Raw genomic sequence first — 13,185 nt, 5'->3', positions numbered from 1 at the left:
GGGTCATTGCAAATAACAAGCTGATGTTACAAGGTTGATTATTAAATTGTGATGCTGATTGTGCTGGTTTGTGAGCTGCCACATACTAATTTACTAATTCACCTTATATTGTGACATTTATATTATATATATATATATATATATATATATATATATATATATATATATATTCAGTATATTGTGCCTTGGCTCAGTAACTGACAGAAGCACATAGCATGTGCAAATAAAAAGATGGGGTGCTACAGATTCCTGTTAAGGGCGCCCAGAGTTAGAAATCCCCACCTCCCTCATGATCGTGTGCATGCCCATCATACCTACATCTGGAGCACAGAGATGCTCAGAGGTTTAGATAATGGGCAAAATCTACCACCTGCCCAATCACCAGGGCTCCAGATGTAAGAAATCTTCAGACGTGGCTGGGCGGCAAACCTGGGCCTGGCTACAGGGGAACATTTGGAGACAAAAACATTTCTTCATTACTTCTTTAGTTACATTTTAGTTTTCCTTTAAAACATTTGACTAATGCAAAGTACATTTGAATGCATATATAGTTATACCATGTCATTTATATTTATTTCCAGGGGCCTTTGGTACCCAAATAATGATATATGTATATATGATGTATAATAGCAACATATAAGTTTGGTTGAAAATAAGACACTCGTCCATCAAGTTCAACCTTTCAATACATGGACCTTATGGGTCAGTCTCTTACAGGTGTGAACAGTGCAGAGAGGATAACAGGTGTTGACAATGCAGAACTTTTAGAGCCTAAATCTGAGTTGTGAACAATGTAGGGGCCAGTTAATCGCAGTTCACACATGGGAAGGTGTAAGGGAACCTTACCCTGGTGGTCTAGTGGGCAGCGGGGTCCAACGCTGCTCCTTCGGCATGGACGACCGCTGCTCCTGTCTCCTGCTCTGCCGCTTCCTCTATGTCGCGTGCCGGCGCGCTTCCTGGTTTATGCGCCGGCGTGATGACGTCATGCGCATTGGCGCGAAATTCAAACAGTATATAAGGGGAATTTAGTTTTCAGCAAGTTGCCCGTTGTTAGGTTCAATTAACTTGTTCCTGGGTGTTTATTACTTGTGATTCCTGTTTGATCTACTGTGTTTGACCCTTGCCTGCCTGCTTACTACTTTGACCTTTCGAATCCTGACCTTGCCTGCCTGAAACTACGGTGATCTCTCCAACCCTGACCTTGCCTGTCTGAAACTACGTTGACCTCTTCAATCCTGAAACCTTTGCCTGTCCTCCGACTATTCTACTATCTCTATCCTGATTCCGGCCTGTCTGACCATTCTATCTGCTTGTGCTGGCCCGGCCTGCCTGTTCCTGGTGGTGTTCTTCCTTCAGTATCCTGGTGAGACGATCGTGCCCCTTTGCTAGTCCAGAACCGTTAGCTTTGCTCCTCTCTCTGTTAAGACCTGGCGGCATCCAATTAGCCGAGGGCACCTCCCGAGGTGAACGGCGGCGGTTAAAGGCAGAAGTGAGAGCCGAGACCAGGGAGCTTAGCTTGGGTTCTGGATATAGGGTGCCGAACGTGACAGAAGGCCTGTGGGCCACCAGTTGGACAGTACTATTCTAAGGGACTTTTTTTTTTTTTTTTTGCTGTATTTTAAATATACAAATACTCCCTTGAGCAGTGCTGAGAAGGCAAAATGTTCATTTACATTAAATTCAATTATGGTAGTGTTGGGTCTAGGAATGGGTAAAATGGTGCTTTAGCCTTTGGCCTCCCTCCCTTCACTAAAAGGAAAATACAGCAAGGAACTTCATCCAAGAACAGAAAGCTTGTCAATATACAGTAAAAAAGCAATTATATATGCACTGAATACAATTTTATTTTTTAAAATATTCTTTATTACATTTTTTTTAAAAACAGTTAAGGAAATATATATATACACATATATATATATATATATATAAAACTATTTTGTCAATATAAAGAATAAATGTCATTTTTTTTTTTCTACAAAAAGTCATTTTTTACAGTCTTGATGAATTTATCCAAGGTGGATTCCATGGAGGGCTGCCATCGGAAACCTATGCTTTTCTGCCCCCGTCCCTCCCCCGATGGCTGCCCTAGTTCTATGTTTCTTCCAGGTAGTTCCTGGGATCTGTTTGTATCCAATCGCAGAAGAATTTCTTTAGGCAGTTTGGTGGTTTCTCAGTCTCCATTGGTCATCTGCAGATGGTGGATGTTGATCTGTTATTCAGTTTCAACATTTTCTTCTTTTTAGCTTCAATGGTTTGCTAGTATGAAATATTGTTCATTGTTAGTCATGAAGCAGGTATAAAACATGTAATGGCCAAAATTGTAAATGCAAATATAAAAAAATTAAGAAATTGTAAAATTATTATGTATATGTCACATGCCTTAATCTTGTTATTTAACAGTCAGCTAGAACTATCCAACAATAACATTGTCTCCCATCTCACCTTATGGGTCTCACTACTACATGTGGCCTAGTTCAGTAACCCACACCCTAACAGTCTATGCCTTTGTTATGTGAAGTCAGAGAATATTGTTTGCATAGGACAGATAGTTACAGATTATGCGAATGACAATAAGAATAAGCTATTTTTCTTACCTCTCTGCAGATGCTTCATAATATTCTTCTGTACAACCCTTTCATTGCTTATTTCTGTGATGAAAGGGTGTGACAAGAGCTGCCTTGCAGATGGTCTCTCAGCAGGATTTTTCTGCAGGCATTCCTCAATAAAGTAGTGGAATTTTTCACTCCTGCAAAAAGAAATTGAGGCAAAATGATAAATGTTCATGTTATAAATATATCTAATTGCTCAGACTTATGGAAGTCCATGCCCACATAAAGCTCCTAGCCCATTTATACTTTCCACATAATTACTACACCCTATTTTCCCAATCCCTCATCCCTCACTGTAACTTCTCCTTTGCCTTTTCTCCCACCCCATTCACCCTGACTCTCTTTCTTATTTGCACCACCCCTTACTCCATTGTCATTTCCTCACTCTCTTCACCCTCACTTCCTTTTCCATTTCCCCAACTTGCCCTCAATCTCTTTTTTTGTTTTCAGGGAAATCACTCACCATTTGTTCCCTTTCAACGTAGGAGCTGGACCACGAGTAATTTGTTGGATCAAAGCCTTGTCAGGAAGTTTGTTGTATGCTATATGATAAGCAAATACAATATTAAAACATGCTGACTGCTAATTACAACATTTATAGGGTTCTAAAAGGTAAAGTTTGATACAGGTCAAATCGTCTATTTCAAGCAATAAGCAGCAAGGGTTACTGGACTTGGCCTACTTAGTGCCTTTTATTACATTATGTTGGGGTTAGTTTTTTTTATCATTAATTGATTATAAACTTTACATAAGGGGCAGTATCATTCTGTGTTACGGCATTTACTTTCTAGTAACACACATATATTACGTATATACACAGTCACGCTAAGAATTCCTGAGAATGTACTTACGGACACATCCTTCTGCCATGTGAATGGCTGACATTCCCAAAGACCACACATCCGCCTAGAAAACATGGAGGAAAAGAAAACAATTAAAGAAGATTATACAGAGGAGACATATATATGTTGTCTCTCCATCCACATTATGATAGGGGTTCTCTTTAGACTGCAGAATAGGAAATACATTAAAACATGCCACTTAGTACTCATATAAAACAGTTCAAGGGCTGAAGTACAGTGGGTTTCATATCTAAAGAATGAATCCAAACTGAGAAACTTCTGTTTTACACAGAGTTGGAAAATCCAATAAAGCATAAGGAGGGGTTTCTAAAATTCTTGTGCCCTGTACTTACAATACATTATGCTCACTCAGTTCACTTACACCTTTTCATAATAGCAAAACTGGATGACAACTTTGCTTTTGAGAGAGGTATGTGAAGTAAGTGGCAAAAATACATGTAGTTTCATCATGTAGGCTACATACATTTAAATAAAGGTGGTGCTAACTCTAAAATATAAAGGAAGAAAGAAGTCATCACTATACCTTATGGTCAAATTCGCCTCTCTTACTCATGCAGACAATGGCCTCTGGTGATAAATATGCCATATCTCCAGCAGGGCTATCACTTTTTCCTCCCGTGACAGCACCACCAAAATCAACTGAAATTGTAAGACAAAAGCATGAATTTTAGTTAGTTCGCAAATGCAACGCACCAATAAAAATCATGGTGATACAGAAACATTTGTGGGCAATTTTTACATGAGAAAGAATTAGTGTGCAGATGTGTTGTTTTTTTGCAGGTTTAGAACTTTTAAAATGTTTATATAAACACTACTATTGAGAGACAGAGTAATATAAAATTGACTTCACATTCACTAAAGCTTCACAACATCCATTCTGTATTCAGATTCTAAGCGTCACTTACTTATCTTTACAACTGCGTCTTCAGTTAGCATCAGATTATCGGGCTTCACGTCGCAATGTAAAATTCTCTGTTTTCTGAGATGATACAAGCCCTGGGAAAAATATAAAGGAAAATTGTAAATACAATTATTTTTCATGTTCTTAAACTAATAAGATATAAATTTGTTAAATAAATATCCAGAGGCAGGTCCGGACTGAGAATTAAAATAGGCCCTGGCATTTTAGGTACACAGAGGCCCAAACAGCCCCCACCAGCCCACTAAATACTGACTTTCTATGGGAACTTATAGCAGCCCCTCTGGCATTTGCCAGAACTCACAGATTGCTAGTCCGGGCCTGTCAGAGGACTACAGAGAAGGTTCAGATGTGACATACCTGTAATACCTGCTTGCAGATATAAGCAATCCAGCTTTCGTCTAAGGAACGATTCCTTTTGCTTTTTATTAGGTCAAGTACTGATCCACCATCACAAAGTTCTGTAGCAATCTAGAACACCAATAAAGAACACTTAGTACATGTATACAATTTTATTGTTGAGCATTAGGCAATACTAGTGATATAAGAGTTTGTATAATAAAGTATACTTTTTTTGCTTCTATGTGTTCTGTACTAGAAGTAAAATGTGACTGCCTTGATTTGCAGTCAGTGGGTGTAATTCAGAAATTCAGATACATATAAGCATTCAGGGTATGACTGCAATCAGGTAAAACTGAGAACAAAGAGGTCATGTGGATTGGACTCTTTCTTATACAATTGGATCATATTTGTATCCAAGCTTGTATGAGAGCTGTTGATTGAGAGTTGGTGCACAAAGGTTCAACATATCTAAACGCTTCCTTACCCATAGCTCTTGATTAATCCTTCTAGCAGGCTTTTGGTGAAATGCGCCATAAAAGGAGATGATATTCTCATGGCCAGAGACCTTCTCAAGTATTTCCAGTTCATTAAGGATTGTATCTTGATCCTAATTTCCAACAAAAGAAATGTTAATACAAAAGAAAATTAAATACAATGGATGCAATTGTTATTTTAAATACCCCAACCTAGTTATGGAGAATTGCAGCTTGTTAATACCATATGAAAATGGCATAATAAATCTTTCTCCGTTTTATATTTTAAATCTGAAATCTATTGCCTTCTATAAAAGGTATTCATCCACTTATTTTCACATAGTAACATGAATTTAGGCTGAGAAAAGTAACACATCCATTGAGTTCAACCTGTTCAAATGTATGAAACCTATGCAAAATAAGGCTTTTTGCAAAAGTGCTTATTATAATATAAATATAGTAACATTACAAAGACACATTACCTCTATTTTCCTTATTATTTTAACGGCCACTTCTTTGCGTTTGATTTGATGCCAACCCTGTAACACAAGTAGAGAAAGAAGGTTAGTGATGATGAACTTCATTATGGTGAATCAAACAGATATGTGGATAAGGCACAAGTTTATTGGCAGCCTCAGAAACACAAGAAAAAAGAACAATACTGTAGAGAGTGTAACCAACTGGCAGAAATCTGAAATCACCCAGAAGCATGACACAAACTACACAATTGTAATGTTGAATAAAGTATCTCACCATATGGACAACTCCAAAATTGCCTTCTCCGATGGCCTCTCCAAGTTTTAAATATCCCCTGGGCTCCTGAAAAAATAACATTGTATTCAAAAGCATGATAAATATAATACTAAACTAATATAACGCAACTGGACAAATAACTTTCTCAACATTAAAGAAGTAGTGATAGTATAAGGAGAAACTGGGAAATGGTGTATAAGGGGAGAAGGCTGAGGGCTTTGAATAATTAAGGAAAATTATGAAAGTTGTGCTTTTATGTTCCAAAATACTGTTTTACAACTTACTGGGTATTTGGCAAATGGATCTTTATCATCCTCCTGGGGAAGAAAAAAAAATGTTTAATTAGATAATCTGAGATTATTCAGTAAAACTGCAATTATTATATAAAGTACAAGGAAAGGTTCATTTACTGGGGGTGGCAAAATATTAGGTAAACGTATATATAAAGGATTCAATAAAGTATGTTATGTTATCCAAACCTTGCTAAAGTCTTCTTGGGTGCGGTAGACACACTTTTCTTTTTCTTTTTTCATTATGTTTCTATTTATTTCTTCCTTTTTCAGGATATTTATATTTGTGGTCCCACTGTTAATTTTCTTTGGTACCTCCTTAAAAAAACAAAAGAAAGGATTTGTTGTTAAGTTGAACTAAAGCCTGAAGTTAAGTTGCTTAAAGGGACAGTATAGACCTTTTTAACATTATTTCAGTGAACAGCATTTCGCTGAACTATAATTTGTCTATAGTTTTAATTAAGACATATCTATAGTTCTTATTAATTCTTGAACAAAATAGAGCAAAAACTAACATTTAAAGTACTACACATTCTACTGCCTGCTTCATATCACCATAGTTAATACAAATCACAAGTTTACTTCTCCTGCTGAAGCATTAGGCTTTGTGATAAGAGCAGCTCATTATACAGAAGTATTTTAAAAAGGGGTATACTGCCCCTTTAAATTTATATTGATAAAAGGTTTAATTCTTTTTGTTCAAACCTCATTAAGGCACTCTTTCCTTCTCTGGTCCTTCACTTGCTCTTTTTCTGAGATTTCAGTTGGGAACTTCATTTCAAGTTTGTTTAGTAACACCTAGTTAAAAGAGATACAATTAGTTGTTAAAACGAACCCCTCTAGCTTAAGGAACAACTAAGTCTTTCAGACACATTAGGACCACTGCACAGCCTCCCACCTCCTTTCCAATCGCATCAGCCAAATTCCTATGCGTGCCCCCCCATAGATTAGGTTGGCTAGCAGACATGTGCTGGGGCCAAATATGTTTAAAATGGTTAAATTGTCATTTAACATTATATTGAGAAAAATTCAAACCTTAAAACCATCATCAAGGTCACTGCTCTGTTCCTCTTCTTCTGACCATTGATCCTGGCTAATGTCAATTTCAGTTTCTTTTGGAAACTCCTGATAAGTAAAGAGAAAATCTGTGAGCCATCTAGTCGAAAGCTTAAAAGCATTATAACATGTTCTATTTTATGGAGCTTAGTGTGATGCTGGACTAGAATTGTTAATATAATTGTATTCTTAAAATAAAATAAAATTAATTGCTGCTTACGTCAAAGGGCTCTTGGTGAAGCTGCCCAGATCCTTGTATGTTTCCCTTAGAAAACTTTATTTCGGATTCCACACAGGACTCTCCTTGAGGTTCTTCAGATTCATTTTCCTCAAACAACTCCAAGACATTTGCAGTTGCCTCATAGGGCTCTAGCTGAAGTTGTTCAGATTCTTCTATGTTGTCCTGTATTAGAGAGACAATATTATGTTATAAAATCAACTCAATTTAGCGACTATAATTTAAAAATCTTTATGATTTATTTGATTATAGAATTGCTGCTTACGTCAAAGGGCTCTTGGTGAAGCTGCCCAGATCCTTCTATGTTTTCCTTAGAAAACTTTATTTCGGATTCCACACAGGACTCTCCTTGAGGTTCTTTAGATTCATATCCCTTTTCCTCAAACAACTCCAAAATAATTTCAGTTTCCTCATAGGGCTCTAGCTGAAGTTGTTCAGATCCGTCTATGTTTTCCTTTATTTCAGATTCCACACAAGACTCTCCTTGAGGTTCTTCAGATCCATATCCATTTTCCTCAAACAACTCCTCATAGGGCTCTAGCTGAAGTTGTTCAGATCCGTCTATGTTTTCCTTTATTTCAGATTCCACACAGGACTCAACTTGAGGTTCTTCAGATCCATATCCATTTTCCTCAAACAACTCCTCATAGGGCTCTAGCTGAAGTTGTTCAGATGCTTCTATGTTGTCCTGTATTAGAGAGACAATATTATTTTATAAAATCAACTCAATTCAGCGACTATAATTTAAAAATCGTTATGATTTATTTGATTATAGTTTTTCATTCATTGGTTATTGTCTGCTTACCTGATAGTGGCAGGTGATGTTATCAGATCTCTCTTCCTGCTCACTAAGCTGTTCCTCCTGGTTTCTGCTAACCTCAAAGCTGATCTCCTCAGGTTCATGTTCAAATTCCTGGATGAAAAACAGGAAAATGGATTAAACTTGGCTATGTTAAAATAAAGCTCTTCAATTTTGGTTGCACATTACATAGAAACACAATGTAAAAGACATCTTTGGCCATATCTTTATCTGGTTGGTCCTGGGATAGAAGCAAACATATTTATACTATATCAGTTTAAAAAATATCCTTAAATAAACCTTGTATATCAGGGGACTGATGTATGACCTGTAGAATTTGCAGCTGCCATTTTATTTAAAGGGCACCTATTGGGTAAAAATGTTATCCCCAACCAAAGGTGTGGGCTAATAGAGACCGCATTCTGGTTGGGCATAACAGCAGTTTTTTTTTTAAACAAAAATGTCCCCACTAGCGTTATGCTACCTGCACCAGGAGGGAGCTCCCAGTATGTTTTTTGTAAAAAAAAAACTACTGTTATCCCCAACCAGAATGTGGGCTCTATTAGCCCACACCTTTGGTTGGGGATAACATTTTTACCCAACAGGTGCCCTTTAATGTTACAAGGAATCTCCTGGGCTGAATGAAAGTGCCCAGGCTTAAATGACATTATTGGTAGAAGAAGTGTATTGCTCTCTGCAGAGCATAAACCTTGTCAAGATTAGTCACATGGGTATGCCTAACATATTACCATCTCTAAGTGAATTTGGGTTTCATATTCCCTTAAAATATTTTTGTTATTTTGACTTTTTCTTACCTGGCACATCTCGGTGTTCTCATCGACTTCAGGATTATCTGAATTCTCCTGGTTAAGAAAGGGAAAGAGATGTTATGAGTGTTGTTATGTCTGTTATAAAGAAGCTAAAATATAACCCTGCATGAAATATAGGGCAATTTTTATGACAGCTATTCACCTCTTTTATGCTTTCCTGGCTGATTTCTATTTCATTTTCTGTTTCCTGCTCTGGCTCCTCCTAGTTAAGAGGAATACATTTAGTTATCAGATCAACTTACTACAGGTCTGAGACCTGTTATCCAGAATGCTTTGGGACATTGGGGTTTTCTGGATAGCGGATCTTTCCTTAATTCTGATCTCCAAACCTTAAATCTACTAGGAAATTGTGTAAATTAACCCAATAGACTGATTTTGCCTCCAATAAAGATTAATTATATCTTAGTTGGGATCAAGTACATGGTACTGGTATTATTACAGAGAAAAGGGAAATCATTTTTAAAAATGTTGATTATGTGGCTAAAATGGAGTCTATGGGAGATGGCCTTTCAGTCATTTGCAGCTTTTGGATAATGGGTTTCCGGATAAAGGATCCCATACCTTTATAATGTACTATATATAGAATTTACCTTGTATAAAGTAAATGGATGCAAATTCAAAAAATATACAATTAATCTACTTTACCTAGGCCCAATTAACAACTAAAATCAACAAAACTTCAAAAGGAAGCTGAAACTATAATGACTGTATGATACCAACTCCTTTCTTGCTTACCAGGCAGATTTCTTCAGTCGGCTTCTCTATTTGATCCTGGATAAGAGATAAAAAGGTGGCATTATTTTATGCAATTAAAGGTCTATTGTCCATAAAGATTATTACATGCAAAGTTATCTATAAAGGTCAGTGTATGTTTAGTCTCTGAAAAAAGTTTTAAGGAAATGCAATTAATGTATATAAATAAATTCAGGGTCAGTATAGGGATTTGTTCCAATAATAATGGAAATACCAAAGAACTATTCCTAGTAAACAGAGAAAATGTAATTTCATCATCAACAAAGAAAAGCGTTTTAATAATAAAGTCAATGATGTTATGAATGTGTCATCTAGGAAAGTGGTATTGTTGTTTCTATAGTTGAATTTCAATATTAGATACTTACCACAACTATTTCTTCAGCAGCTTCTTCTGGCTGATTCTAGTAAAGAAAAAACCATTTTCTCACAAAAAGAAACAAACAAATAGGAAAACTAGAATGTATTCAATGATATGAGAAACCTTCTAAATATATAGATAGCATTATATTTTTACAAGTAAAAGAATAATATTTTATTGTATTTTACCATATGTGGGCTTACCACAACAACGACTTCATCAGTTTCATTGGGTAGTATCTAGAGTAGAGAATAAAAAATGGTGTTATTGCAAAAATTGGACAAATTAATTTAATAATCTCAATCAAATTTTTATCTGTTATAAGAAAAATGTCTAACTATATAGATAGTTATATAGTTTTATTGTATTTTATTCTATTTCTTAACTTACCACTATGATTTCTTCATTAGATTGATCTTGTTTCTAAGAAAAATAAAACAAAAGGTTTTATCACTAAAAGAAATGAGGCAAATTCATGAGAATAAGTTATAAGAAAACTTCTATATATATACCGTATATACTCGAGTATAAGCCGAGTTTTTCAGCATCCAAAATGTGCTGAAAAAGTCTACCTCGGCTTATACTCGGGTCAGCGGGCAGTAGCTGAGATTGCAGTCACTTTTAATCATTCCTATACCAACAGTTCACTTGGGTATATGAAAGAATAACAGTGCGCCCTCTGTTGGTTATATGAAAGATTAACAGTGACTGCAATATCACACAGCACCCTCTGTTGGTTATATGAAAGAATAATAGTGACTGCAATATCACACAGCGCCCTCTGTTGGTTATATGAAAGAATAACAGTGCGCCCTCTGTTGGTTATATGAAAGAATAACAGTGCGCCCTCTGTTGGTTATATGAAAGATTAACAGTGACTGCAATATCACACAGCACCCTCTGTTGGTTATATGAAAGAATAACAGTGACTGCAATATCACACAGCACCCTCTGTTGGTTATATGAAAGAATAACAGTGCGCCCTCTGTTGGTTATATGAAAGAATAACAGTGACTGCAATATCACACAGCACCCTCTGTTGGTTATATGAAAGAATAACAGTGCGCCCTCTGTTGGTTATATGAAAGAATAACAGTGACTGCAATATCACACAGCGCCCTCTGTTGGTTATATTAAAGAATAACAGTGATGGCAATATCACACAGCACCCTCTGCACATGGTAGTGGGACAATGCACACAGTAATCCGTTTGGCAATTCTCTGTCACCATCAACTTTGCAAAGAAGTCCGGTTGATCGCTGGGGGGGTCGCTTTGGCAGAATGTGCGCTGCTGGGAGACAGGGCTGTAGTTGTGTCTAGGCTTATTCTAGAGTCAATAAGTTTTCCCAGTTTTCGTAAGTAAAATTAGGTACCTCGGCTATAACTCGGGTCGGCTTATACTTGAGTATATACGGTATATATAGATGGGACTATCCTTTTAAATGTAAAAAGGATCACAATCTATTGTATTTTATTATATTTTTCTACTTACCGTAATATTTTGATTTGTGGGTTTATCTGGTTGTTTCTAGTAAAAAGAAGAAAAAAAAAGTTTTATCACAAAAGGTTCTCCCTCCATTAAATTATTCACAAAATAATATGTGTGATATTACAATACAAGGAATTAAGTACTTACCTTGCGAAAGCAACGGAAACAATTACAGATAGAACGCCACATGTTTATTCTCTCTATGGAGACAAAGAGAAAGATCATTTGTATTAATATATATATATTCAAAAAATATTTGATGCACACCAGGAATTACGTGACGTGTATTATGTATTATGTGTATTATGTTTCTGATTTGCTCCCAGGGTAAGATTTATTTAAGTGTGTGCCTAAGCCTTCAACTGTATATTTATATATACTGTATGTGCTTTAGAAGAATCACTACTAGAAAGCACACTATTATATGTATAAATATCAGCATTGGTAAATTATTGTATGTAGGACCAAGTACAACACCCATTCTTTGGATTTTCACTTGCTCTTTTTCTGAGAGAAAAAATTCCATAGATTCAAACAGATTCACAACACCGCTAGCAGTTTTTAAGCCATAAATATTAGTACCAATATTTAGGGGCAGATTTATCAAAGGTAGAGGTTAATTTTATAATGAAAAAAATTTGAATTTCAAGCTATTTTTTTTCAAAAATTCAAATATTGAAGTTAATCATGTACTGTGTCTTTAAAAATTCGACTTTGACCATTCGCCATCTAAAACCTGCCGAATTGCTGTTTTAGCCTATGGGGGACCTCCTAGAACCTATTTTGAGTCAATTGGTGGACTTTGAAAAGTCAAAGGTTTTTTTTTTTTTGGGAAAAACTTTGAATCTAATTCGATGGAATGCACTATTCCTTCGATTCACATGATTCTAATTTGGCCGAATACGGACCTATTCGGTCGAAAACGGACCTAGTCCATAAAAAACACTTCAACTTCATTTCGGTTGGTCTTTTTGAATTAGAAGTCCGAAGAGTTTTCAATTCGAAATTCAAATTTTGATAAATATGCCCCTTAATATATTAGTTTTGATAATGTTTTCATCTGAATGTGCCAAGCTCCACTCACCTCAGTTGCCTGATCAAGAATGAACCAGTCTGAGCTTCTGTTAGACACTTTGATTCTGTCCATTATGACATCATAAGGACATCTCATAATACGCCCAAGTATGGACGGACTGCTGTTAGACAGTTTGTGTTCATTATGACATCATAAGGACATCCCATAATCCCATAACATATCTATAGTAATTGATATTATGCTTATCCAAGAAACGTGGTAATAACTGAGCTAGCATTTGCAAAACAGTTCTATAATAGTTCATATTGAAATGCTTTTTAATATCAGCAAATAAACATCTAAAATAATTATAGGGAATTAGCTATTATTCTGCAACA

General features: G+C 36.0%; 1 protein-coding gene across 1 annotated transcript; it reads right to left on the bottom strand.

Annotated features, from left to right (window-relative positions):
- Positions 1 to 2,587: 2,587 nt before the first annotated feature.
- On the bottom strand, positions 2,588 to 6,272 carry LOC108697028 (serine/threonine-protein kinase mig-15). Its single transcript, XM_041569484.1, has 9 exons — positions 6,244 to 6,272; positions 5,960 to 6,025; positions 5,689 to 5,745; positions 5,218 to 5,340; positions 4,752 to 4,862; positions 4,378 to 4,468; positions 3,461 to 4,111; positions 3,073 to 3,151; positions 2,588 to 2,746 (listed from the first exon to the last, which is right to left on the bottom strand). Exons 2-7 carry the CDS (start codon positions 5,960 to 5,962, stop codon positions 3,990 to 3,992), a joined length of 507 nt encoding a protein of 168 aa, XP_041425418.1. The 5' UTR covers positions 5,963 to 6,025; positions 6,244 to 6,272; the 3' UTR covers positions 2,588 to 2,746; positions 3,073 to 3,151; positions 3,461 to 3,989.
- Positions 6,273 to 13,185: the final 6,913 nt, after the last annotated feature.

Source organism: Xenopus laevis, chromosome 7L (assembly GCF_017654675.1).
Source record: "Xenopus laevis strain J_2021 chromosome 7L, Xenopus_laevis_v10.1, whole genome shotgun sequence".
Taxonomy (NCBI): Eukaryota; Metazoa; Chordata; class Amphibia; order Anura; family Pipidae; genus Xenopus; species Xenopus laevis.
This window is presented reverse-complemented; position numbering and strand designations above follow the sequence as displayed.